Genomic DNA, 12,497 nt, shown 5'->3' on the forward strand with positions numbered 1-12,497 from the left:
TGTTAAAACGCATAATAACACTTAAAAACGTTAAATAATCTGCAAGATGAGATTACTTCTGTTGATATACAGTTGAGAATTTTCATTCGACTTGAAATTCACTCAAGCATCGTACTGATTAGAGTTACCAATTCATTTAAGCACTGGATCACTCAACTTGATTTTGCAGTTTCGGTTACATTTGTATAGGGTAACGGAATTTTCTGACTGAAGATTAGGCGTTTGCAAAATTCGAGCTTTTCTGCCGATATTAATTAGTGACATTAGAACATATTTCATTTTTTGATTAAAAAAAAAAAAAAAAGTAGAATTTTCTAGAGATCAACTAAATACATCTGGATATTCAGTTGCTATTGCAGCTGTTTCTCTATTAACACATTTCTTTAGAATTTCAATAAAACTTAAAATTAATGTTTTAATCCGTTATAAAAAGAAAAAAAAGAGCTTAAAATCAGCTTTCTAAAAAACTGCAAACCAGCAGCTCAGTGTTCTAGAACTCATACGTTTGATAGCAAAAAGCTCATGCCCGTATTAATTACTTTTCATAAGCGTGTATGATAGGCAAAATGCAAGTGAATTTTGGCTCCTTTTCAAGTTTAGTAACGATTTTATGGAATATAATGAAGAGTTAAAAATTTTGTAGTATTGCTGTACTAATGTAAATAATGTTTCAGTGAAGAGTTAATAAATAGTTATGGGTATTTATGCAGCTGAAAATGCATTATAAAAGGAAATGAATTCTTGAATTCATTCTCTCTCTCTTTTTTTTTTTTTTTTTTTTTTGTTGAAAATAACAAAGTTAGCATCAGTTATTTTAAGAACGAAGTTTATGTTCAGTAAAATTAGCTTACAATTGCAACATTAAAGACTTATTAGTATAAAATATATTTATTTCCCCATTATGCAAATTTCCGTCTTCTAACTGCTTCAAACAGCTCACGAAATTTCTATTCGTTTGCGGCATTAGAGAAATAGTGATGTTGCTATAGGTATTTTGATTGCTTTTGTCATATTAGGTCAACAAACAGTACAAAAAATATTTAATGCTTTTTTTTGAAATTATCAAGCTATCTTTTTGTAACCACACTGAAGTAACAAAATGCTTGATTTTCTAAGCACGTATTTAAACTTTGGATAAAATAATTCATACTCTATGAGAAAGCAATGCACAATTAACACCGAATATTTACTGGAATAGCGAAATAAGGAAATTCAAAGCAGATCCATCAGACGTGACTCACAGTGTAATTTAAATAATCATTTATTCCTACTTGTGAAAGAAAGTACCACCATGCATACATAAAACAGTAACGTTTCTCCTTTTTATAAGTATGTATAGAATAATTTCATCTTCTGGAAAGGAAATCATTACAATACACTTTCACACTTCGTACATTATAAGCAACAGGAAAGATAATGGTTTATAAATGAATGATAAATAAAATGACCAAATTAGGAACGGGTGTTTTATGCATATGACGCAAAAGACACGTATTAATGACTTGTTATTTATGCTTCACCATAAAAATGTCCACATTTAAAAAATACAAAAAGTTTTTATACACATAGATCCTTAATTTAAATACGAAAATACACTTACGGACGTCATATTTTCCACAAATCATTGCACTGCACACATTTGACACTGAGCAAAGGGGTAATTTATACGGTCAAAATGTGAAGATAAATATTTGGTTTTGATATTCAGAAGATATTACTGTACTTATTCTTATTTCATGTAACTTCTGTATTATACACTTCATAAGTATTCCATATGCTTTTAAGTTTTCTTCATGCCAAGTCTTATCTACTTCACGACTTTGAAAAATGATATACAGTACAGCTTGGCATCAAAATGGGAAAAATTAGTTTTGCAACTGAAAGTTCTTTGCATCTTCCTGGGGAATGCCGAGCTTTAGAACCAAGAAAGAAAAAGAATGCTCCGTCTGGAAATCCCAAGCAATGATTCTTGTTGGTCCGCTTAAAGGATATCAAGCTTTGCCATCAGATAGCTGTTGACAACTCACTGTCTCGTCTACTGTGGTACATTACACAACGCTCGGTTTCACCACCAGTGGAAGTAGTTAATGTTGAAGAAGGGAGAATCGAACCACTGCTCACAGATCTGCTTTCGGTCGTCGTGAGGCTCTGTGTAAGAGGTGAGGAAGTTGGACCTGGAATTTTCTGACCTGCATGAAGTCAAATATAGCAAATTAATCAATGTGAAAGCTTTGGAAAGTCTACATCTTGTAATATCTTTGCGCGAAGAAAAACGAATTGACTAATCAACTGTTAACAAGTAAATATGTTTATAATTTAGCTCTAAAATATATTCTACATCTTTATTAAGAATAATACTATAAACACTAAAGCACACGTTGGCAATATTAGGTTTAAGGTCTCAGTTGAGCAGAATAATAAGTTTTATTAAGTTTTGACATCAGAGTATCAGTGGTGACAAGATGATTTTTCGAGAATACAAAAGTTTTAAACTAAATGAAATCGCCAGTCAATTTTCTCATGTTTTTGGCTCTTCAAAGATTTCTTAATTGATTTTTTTAAATCTATATAAGAAACATAAATGACTCAAATATGTATATATTCACTTGTAGGGATTTATATTTAATTTAACTAACAAGTTAAAGTTTAACCTTTCCTATAAGCCTTCATTCCCCTAATTGTCAGTGCCAGAATATTTAAATTTTGTAGCGCGCGTGAAGGAATGAAAATTTCTACTTGAAAGAAAGTATTTAAAAGCCGAGTTTCGGTAGAAGAAAAGAGAGGTAGGCTAAGCCACCTTCTCTGCGGTAGATACGTTTGCTTATTGCTGGTTCACGTGGCTTAATTGCATTTACTTGCTGCCACTAGTTTCGAAGGGGGTTTAAGTAACAGGATCTCGCTGAGCCTTGTAGGTTAGTTCTATCACTTGTTAATATCTTCAAATTTTAGTTTCGTTATTTGATTTTCAGTTACCACCCAAGCAGAGGCGATGTTTGTTAACGTCGAGTTGACGCATTGTAAATTTTAAAGATTTAATTAAGGGTACTTTAACCCTTCTCTTGTGTAGTTCCTGCTACTCCAGTTTTCATACGAAAGTGAACCTGTTGAACTCTACGTTGGCGTCCGAATTAGTACGTGAATCCGATAGACAACGAACAAGTATCTCCACAAGGTTCAGAAGTTGTAGACCCAATGGTGACCAGTCCCCTAGATGGATTTGGCTTTCTAATGCAGACAATGAGAGTAGCAATTAAACCTGAGGTGGTATTTGACGGCAAGAACTCCGTCACCTCATTTCTGGAAGCCCTTGAGACTCATTTCCAATTGTATCCGGTAACCCGAAAGACAAAAGTAGGTATCGTCTCGAGTGCTTTCCGAGGACAGGCGGAGTCTTGGTGGAAAGGAATTGGGAAATTTCTGCTTGGAGAAGTTGGAAGCATAACTTATACATTCGAAAATTTCAAAGCAGCACTTCTAAAAGCGTTTCCGATAGTTAAAGATCGTGCGAAGCTTGAAGCTAAACTATACAGCTTTTATCAACGGAGGGTTACCGAGTTTATCCTCCGAAAAGTAAAGCTAGTGAATGTGCTGTACGGTAGAAAACCCGACAGCGAAGTCATTGAAATTATATTGCCCGCTGTGCAAAACTTGCACAGCTCCGAAATCTTCGAACGCTGGAATAATTATTCGAATTAGCCGTAAAGTTTCAGAATAGGCGGACAGCAGAAGAATCAAGATTTCCCGTCCAGAGATTTAATCAGTAGTTCTTCCGACAGCCGGCCAAGGAAAGAAATAAATACAACAAAGGAAAACGTTTTTCAGCTAAGCCGTCAACAAGCAACAATGATAATGATGACGCCAAAACCCACCAGCGTACCCAGAAAACAGCAGGAAGAAAAACGGCTTCAAACGAATAGATGGCCTGAGAATTTGAGAGTCCAGACCTCTTGTTCATCGAAAAATCCCTCTAAAATGTATGTAAATACTGTGGTAGTGAAAAATTCTCAATTACCTGTAATGCAGGTTCTTTTGAACAATGTACCCGCAAAAGCACTCGTGGACACCGGAGCTGAAGGAAACTTTCTAAATCTAAATTTTTATTACAGAAATTTTAGAAAAGTAAGATTATTCAAAAATAATACGACGGAAATCATAGGCGCCCAAGGCAAAGTTTGTGAATGCATCGGGAAACTGTCACTTAACGTGCAGGTTAAAGAAGAAAATCTAAAAATACTATTTTTCGTGGTGATAAATTTACAAAACAAAGTCATTCTGGGAACTCAATTCCTTAGGGCAGCAAACTCAAGAACCGATTTTTCAAGTAACTCAATTACTTTGGATATGGAGCCAAAGGTGGTGGAAGCTGCAGAAAATGTTCCAGAAATTGACCTCCAGCATCTAAAGCAAGATGAAAGAGCCAAACTGCAAGAAATTGTAAGTAAATTTACTTCATTATTTTCTGCTAAGCCAGGGAATACACAGATAGTAACTCATTCTATCAAACTAAAATCAACTGAATTTTGTAAAGCGAAACTTATAGATATGACAAGGAGAAAGAGGCAATAATTGAGTACCATATACAGGAGATGTCAAAGAATAAAATTATAACTCCCATAAATAATGAATATGCGAGCCCTGTTCTCAGGCCCAGAAGGAGGAATAATTTGTCCCCCCCCCCACGGATCCAAAAGCTTATCGTTTTGCTATTGATTATAGAAAACTCAGCAGTTTAACTAAATTTCCGGTTTAACCTTTACCGGTAACTGAGGAGATAATTAGGAAAATCAGGTCTACGAAATTTATGACCATTTTCGATCTTACCTCAGGCTATTTCCAAATAGCCATGAAACCAGAAGACGTAAACAAAACTGCCTTCATCACAAAGTCAGGCACTTAATGCGTTTTTACGTATGCCTTTTGGACTTTGCGGGGCCCCCCCTCAACTTTTCAACGTGCCACGGATATTATTTTACGTTCTGTCTTCGGGAACTTCACTTTAATTTATTTAGATGATATCATTATAACAAGCGATACCATTGACGAACATATAAAAGGCCTCCACGAAGTTTTTTCATTATTGAAGGAAGCGGGGTTAATCGTAAATGCATCAAAATGTAAATTCGCAAGGAAAGAATTACAATATTTAGGATACATACTTTCTGCTATGGGTATCGAAACGGAGGGCTCTAAAATTAAAGTTATTAAAAATTATCCTCCACCAAATATGGCAAAGAAGCTGTCATCTTTTCTTGGCTTGTGCTTTTACTATCGTTCTTTTATTCGAAACTTCGCTAATATTATTGAACCTTTGCTAGTGCTAAAACGGAAGAAATCAAAGTTTGCATGGACAGCTGAGGCAAACACAGCCTTTGAAGAATTGAAAACAGCTTTAATTAATGCACCGGTGTTACAGTTTCCGGAGGGAGATGATAACTTGGAGATTGCGGCTGACGCCTCAGATTATGGGCGCGGTGTTAATGGAAAATTGGCATCCCCTGGCATTTTTTAGTAAAACTTTAAACACCACACAACAAACATTAGCCGTGTTAATGGCAGTTCAGAAGTTCTGAGTATTTTTCGGAAAAGCACACGTTCACTGTATATTTTGTTTCTGAGTTCAGACCATGCAGCCGTAGGTAGACTGACTATATTCGGGAAGGAATTTAACTAATTAGATTTAACTAATAGACTAATTAGATGGGCGTTAAAGTTACAAAAGTACAACTTAATAACTAAGCATACCCCAGGCAAGGATACTACTGTGGCCGACGCGCTATCAAGAATCAAGATAGATGAAATGATGATCAAATAAAACGTGCTATTTTGACGTCTAAAGTTTTAGATTCCCGAGAAACTATCATTTCTGAGTTGATAAAGGATCCAGAATTCGGTAAGATCTATGCTTATTTAAAGGATCCAGATAATTTTGAACATGCAGACCTTGCCGCAATTAGAAGTAGAATCCAAAATTACGAGATTGTAGATAATTTGCTGTTTTATACTAAATCGACGAATAAAACCTTTGAATATAGGCCAGTCATCCCAGCCACACTACGGCTAAGCATTTTGCAGGAACTGCACGACGCACCGACCGCTGTCCATTTAGGGGTAAGGAAAACGGTTAAATTTAATGAGATAGTTTTATTTGAAAGCACAATATTATCGCCATTAGCATAGTATTTTATTCTTTTATTTTAAAAACAGTTACAATACATCCCATTATAGCCATATAATACAATTCATATTAAATTAAGAGTTTTTGGTACTTATGCTTTTCTTTATTTTTTGCTTGATTCATTCTGTCCATTGAACATTTGTAGCCACCGACAGATGGTAGAAATTGACCGTTAAAAGAATGATGGGTAATCGAGTCTGAATTTGAAGAGTATCTTTCAGAACCTCAGGGGTTAAGAAAACGTAAAAACTGCAAATTTCCTGCTTTTAACAGAAAATAAACAGGAGTGGTGTCTTTTTTCTTCAAATTTTGCTATTAATTTCTTCAAATTTTGCTATTAATTTCACATGCAGTACCATGCAAAAATTTCAGAACTATATCATACATACCCGGTAATTCGTTACCTAGCGTACAAATCTATGGAAGGGATAGGTTACAATGCAGGGCTGGAAACACAATCCTATAGCGACAGAGGAAATTGTTGGGGCAGTGTTAAAACGTCCGCGCAAGAAAACTGACATTCGACAACCGCCTGCTTTAGTACAGGCAGAAGTAGGTGGGATAAAACAGAATTCACATTGGTCCTATAGAAATAATCTCAATACATTAACGGTGCAGCTTAGCCCACCTTTGATGGAAAACACACTCATCACCTGCAATCAAAGCAGCCGTGGGGGCTTTTGGCTCGATAGTACTTTGAGTGCTCTCCAATGCCTCACAGGCATTATACATTTACAAACATCCATGCATTCTCAAGGATATGAACTGAGACCAAACGATGGGGCAACCACCATAGCTAACCATCATACTGATCGGGCCCGCATAGATTTTCAGAAATATGGAAATATGCATCTAGGATATGGAGTTACTGATTATGACGGGAGCGTTACCCGAAGAGGCGTGTTTCCGATCACTAGATGTTAACATTGCTGCATCAAAGTTCATGCGGAACGGTAAAATGAATTCCTCAAGAAGCGTACAATGAATTAGAGAGAAAGGCACGAAACCCTGAAATTAATGAGATGGTGCTATAACATGCAGAACACACTCCACGAGCCAGTATACAAGCAATAGCTCCTCGCTTTGGTGTTGTTCAAACCGATAACTGGAGAAATTTGAATTCGAATCACTTATATTTTTACCATGAGCATCGCGTACAACTATTGCAATCTGATGATTATCTAGAGGGTTCTTTTTGCTTAATGTATTTTTAGAAGAGTATGGGGGACTCCTCGTTCCTAGCTTATTAATACAAGAGACGTACTTCACAAGGGAATTGTGCTGCAATGCACATAACTCATATGTATGGACGGTTGAGAAACCCCATGCTTCACAATCATGTGCAGCATAACACTGGTTGGCTATAAGGGTTTCATCCGGCATTGTAGGGAAACACTAAGGCCCACATCCCTTGTGTGAAGAGGTCACATTAAATTGAAGTTCGTTAATTGCTTACAACGTTATGACAATATCTAAGTGTTTGGATCAGATTCCATTGGTGACAGTTTTTTCCCGTCAATTTGTGTTGTAAGCGAAGGAACGAATTGCATCAGACAACTAGCCACTTCAATTCTGTTAGTCTGTGTAGCTGAAGGTATTTTGTGATTGGTTGGCCCTTCTGATGCTGGAATTTTTTTTCATTGTCTGCTAATTTCTCAATGTAACTGTGAGACTTTGTAAAAGGCGGGAATTTTGTGCACCTCATGCGAATTTAGGAGGTGCAGATGGAGATGCTGCGCGGAGAGAGACGGTGAGTGTGAGATGAAATATGAGTCATTTTTATTTGGCTTCTCGTGCCAGCTTTCTTTGTCTCCCTGTGTGAAACAGTATGAAGTCAGTGAGTGTTTTTTTCTGATGTTGTGTTCTACTAAACTTCTGCCGACTTCTTTCTTCCCGGGCTTGGCTTTTTTCCCCGGCGGTCAATAGATTCCCAATGAAAGGAAGCAGCATGTGATTGATTTTGCACTCGCTACAACTCTTTTGAGTGTCTCCGTTGAAGTCTTGATTTACATGTTCTATGAGTGAGGAGGCCTCATATCATTAAGTGACATGATAGAATTATGAAAGTTGTAACTCTTCAAAATTGGATTTACGAATAAAGCGACCTACTGATGAATATGTTTCACGTGTTCTCATTGTCTCGTCACTGCAGGCTATAGACCAGGACTTTACCATGCGGCAAGTTACCACTGTACATATCATTATCTCAACAAACGACATATACCAACACTCCACCTCACCAAATAATTACTACACCTTGCTTGTTCGTTTGGACAGACAGGGTTATAATATTTTTCTGGAGGATGTCTTGAGCGAATTGTTCAATGACCGACAGATCCAACAGTGGTTGCACCATGATACGTGGTTCTAACATGATTGAGTGCCAGATAATTTCAGCTATGACATTCGGGTGAATTTAAATGTGACATCTGGGCAATAGCAGATCGGGTGTATAGTCCCAATCATTGGCCCTCACTGTCACTGGATATATCCTTCCTCGATTTCTTTTGAGGTGTCCTATGAAAGTTCTGGTGTACGATACAACCGTGGCCAGTGGGTGGAATTTTGTCGCAAGCATCTACAAAGTTATCGTGGCCATTCGAGTGACGCTCAGAATATTTCAAAACGTCCATGTGGCAGGAGTGTCAGATTTGTGTTGTAGCTGGTGGCTGAAAACTTCAAACACCTTCTGTGGTCTCGAAAACGTCCCATTTTAATGAATAAAATAATGCTCTTCACTTATGCGTTGCTCTTTTATTTATCGTGTTCTCTGCTCACTTATCCGTGACTATGACGTTTGCTATCTGATCCCAATTCGCCTTTGAGTAACCTATCTCTTCAAAATTACGTACCCGCGATGGCTACCTATTCTCTCTCTCCTTCCTCTTTTTTTCTCTCTCAATATATACATATCATGTCTTGAAACTAGCTTCACAATAATTTCCTTATTTACACGTCTGAATGCCTTCTCCATTCTTTTCCGTGCAAGCATTGTTACCGCCAAAAATGAATCAAATAAAAAATGGCGATTTTTTTAATTGAACATGGCTACAAATTTGTTCCTTCCTGTATTTCAGATAGTTTGCAATCTGATGTACCTCAAACTACAGAATTTAATACTATTGCTGTGGAATTTTTTAAAGATTAAATAGATTTAGTATTTAATACATTTTGTTTGATATTAGCACACATTTTTCTATGAAATTAGAGCCAGTTAAAAAGAATTTTGAAAGCTTATTAATTCTTTTTTCTTAGTTTCGTAATGTAACAGTCTTCTGAAGCAATTCAAATTAGCTATTAGAATAGTCTAATGAATAGATAATTAACATAAGCTTTCAGAGATTCTGGCTGAAGAGAGCGAAACATTGCAAATTAACACTAAAATATACATTCTCAAGAGAGAAAAATTTGTTCGTTTGCTTTGAATACGGCAAAGGACACAAGGGCTATCTGCCTAAGGAAAGGAATTTCTTCGTGGAGGACTTTCTGAGGGAAACTGAGTCTTATTTACACTATACAATACTACGAAATATGTATGTAATACGTATATGCCTTTGTGGTGGACTTTCTAAGGAAAACTGCCTCATGGTCAAGTGACACATAGGGTAAACCACAAAAACTAACCATACAACCAGCCCATATCCCTGGAATAAAACCTAGTTCAAATTTTCAGTATTTAGCGGTCTTAAACACTCGGTCACTTGTGGGGCTGAATTCAGGTCGAATCACCAATGTTTAGCGGTATTACCCCGTGGTTATAATTGGGATTAAAAACAAAAAGTAAACGACAGTTTTTAAACAATGAAAAAAAATTAAGGAAATTTCTTAATGACAACATCAGAAAATCTCATCAAATAACATCAGAAACAGAAAACAAAAAATCAAATAAATTAATGCAGAAAGCCAGCAATAGATTCTCCTGTTTCAAGACTGCAAAAATGGATTATTTGGAAAAGAGAATCATTACTTTAAATGCTAATTAGCATAAAATATTTCAAGTTCCCTACGGAAACTTTTAGAGCGTAAAACAACGGATGAAAGTAGTTCGGGAATATAAATCCAAATAAAAAGATTTTAAGCATGAAGTGGAATTATAAGGCCAGATGAAGAAGAAAAAAAAATCAAGACTGCATAGATGTCATTTCTCTTTTGGGGATACTTAATTGATAAATATGTAAGACAGTTGCACAAAGCTGATAGAAAAATAGGTCTCTAAACGTGCAAGCACATGATCATTCATAATTGTAAACTAACTGATCTTTTAATACTTCCTGGCTCACAGGCAAGCTACCCAAAATTTGGAAGAACTCAACTATTATACCTATTCTTAAGCCAGGAAAAGATGCTATCGAGTGCAGAGGTTTTAGGCCAATTCATTGACCAGCATACTTTGCAAGACGATGGAAAGAATCATTCATACCAGAATGATGAAGTGGCTCGCTGAAAATAAGGCCCTGCATTTTTATCAAACTGCCTACAGGGTCAAGCAAAGCACAGCTGACCAGCTCTTCAACTCTCCCAATAAATTATTGATGGCTTCCAGGATAAACCTCACAGAAAAACCACCGCAGTATTCCTAGATCTTTCTGCAGCGTCTGGCAAAGTCTCGAGGCAGAAATTAATTGATATTATCCATAGAGCAGGTATTCTGGGTAACTCTCTCATCTGGATAAATGACTTTTTAAGAGGAAGAAGTAAATGGCACGTTTTTAAAAACCCATCACAGTTGGACAGGAGTCTCACAGGGCTCTGTTAAGTCCTAGTCTCTTCCTCCTCTACCTTAATACCATTGACTCCCCCATCAGCAAGGAGGCAAGAATTGCGTGTTATGCGGATGACATTGCAGTATGGCATACTCACTCTGTGACATTCATGAGTCACAAAGGCTTCTCAATACCTGTATGCAAGGCATTGAAGATTGGTCAAAAGAGCTCAAGTTCGCTTTAAATCCTGACAAAACTAATTATTGTATTTTCTCAACTAACAGGAAAAACAGAAGATCCTTTCAACCTACTATAAATTTATGTGGCTCTCTAATTAAACGAATTGCACATCCCAAGTACCTTGGCGTAACTCTTGATGATGAGCTGAAATTTTCACAACACCTCGAACAAATCTCTAACAAAGCCTTTAGGCTTAATATCTTTAAGAGATTATGCAGTGCATCTTGGAGATCACGACCAACAACTCTTCTTAATACTTATACTTCGTTTGTTAGACCCATTCTAGAATATGAATGAATGAATTTGCAGAAGAAGAGGAAGGTGCCCCCGTTTGGGCACCTGCCTCATCTTCTGCAAAGGTTAATATCGACACTGTCCAGTACAGAGCATCTAAGATCAATATTGGTGCCATCTCATCTACAAATAACAACAAAGAAGAAACTGAATGCGGCCTAACCCCCCTTGGAAAACAGAAGAAAGTTGGCCATCATTATGTTCACAAACAAAATTAGAAGCCTTACAGATCTGCATATCTCCAGCAAAACCTTTAAGGCGTGGAAAGGAAAAAAAAATGGATTGAAACGGTCCTCCGCACTACAATTCGACAATGAAATTATGATAGAAAATCAACTTACAGCACGAAGGTATTGATATTGTTAAAGAACCTCTTCTCTCTACCAGTCCCTGCCCGCAAGCAATTATAAATTTAAACCACTTGCAACCTTGTAGCAAAAAAGAGTCAGCTGCAAAAGTCAAGGAGAAAAGCATCCACACCATCAATGAACTTTCAAACTCGGCCCCAAATCTGGCTATTGCATATACAGATGTTTCCTCCGACTCAGATCTCGACAAGGGTGGCGCTGGCATCTATTTCATTCATGCTAATGGTGAATCTGAATCGCATAAAATAACTGTTGGTAAAATTGTCTCAAATTATACCTGAGAGCTCGTGGCCATTAAAAAGACTTAAGATATCTACCATTCCAATGATATCCAGAACTCCAATGGCCTCTTATTATTCCCTGATTCTAAATCTGCGCTCCAAGCCATCCTAAGGGGCAACACTCAACTTACCCAGGACATTATCAAGCTCATGAACAAAACTACTGCAGCCCAAAGTACCTGCACATTACAGCGGATACCAGCGCATGTTGATATTTACGGAAATGAGCAGGCTGATGTCCTTGCCAAAGACTCCCGAAATAGTTCTCAACTTTCCAACAGCTTAACCCTTACCGATGCTGACGCAATAGACAGCTGAAGACTTACCTCCCAATCAATCAAGAATTTCATTCCTGCACTAAATTGTAACCGTGTTATTTCCACTACCATAGCCAGAATGAGGACAAAACACTTGAAAGGAATGAAGATATCCTCTG

The 12,497-nt window shown here is 37.0% G+C and overlaps 1 protein-coding gene across 2 annotated transcripts in view; it reads right to left on the reverse strand.

The window, feature by feature from the left end:
- Positions 1–750: 750 nt before the first annotated feature.
- Positions 751–12,497, reverse strand: part of LOC118199640 (uncharacterized) — a 343,765-nt gene continuing 332,018 nt past the window's right edge. For both annotated transcript variants that reach the window (XM_035371543.2, XM_035371538.2), the window contains one exon: positions 751–2,189. In XM_035371543.2, coding sequence (XP_035227434.1) covers positions 2,118–2,189 — 72 coding nt within the window. In that variant the 3' untranslated portion in view covers positions 751–2,117. The remainder of the gene's footprint in view (positions 2,190–12,497) is intronic.

The sequence above is a fragment of the Stegodyphus dumicola genome, chromosome X2, assembly GCF_044657685.1.
Source record: "Stegodyphus dumicola isolate Sdum_Otavi_A_Nest chromosome X2, ASM4465768v1".
Classification (NCBI taxonomy): domain Eukaryota; kingdom Metazoa; phylum Arthropoda; class Arachnida; order Araneae; family Eresidae; genus Stegodyphus; species Stegodyphus dumicola.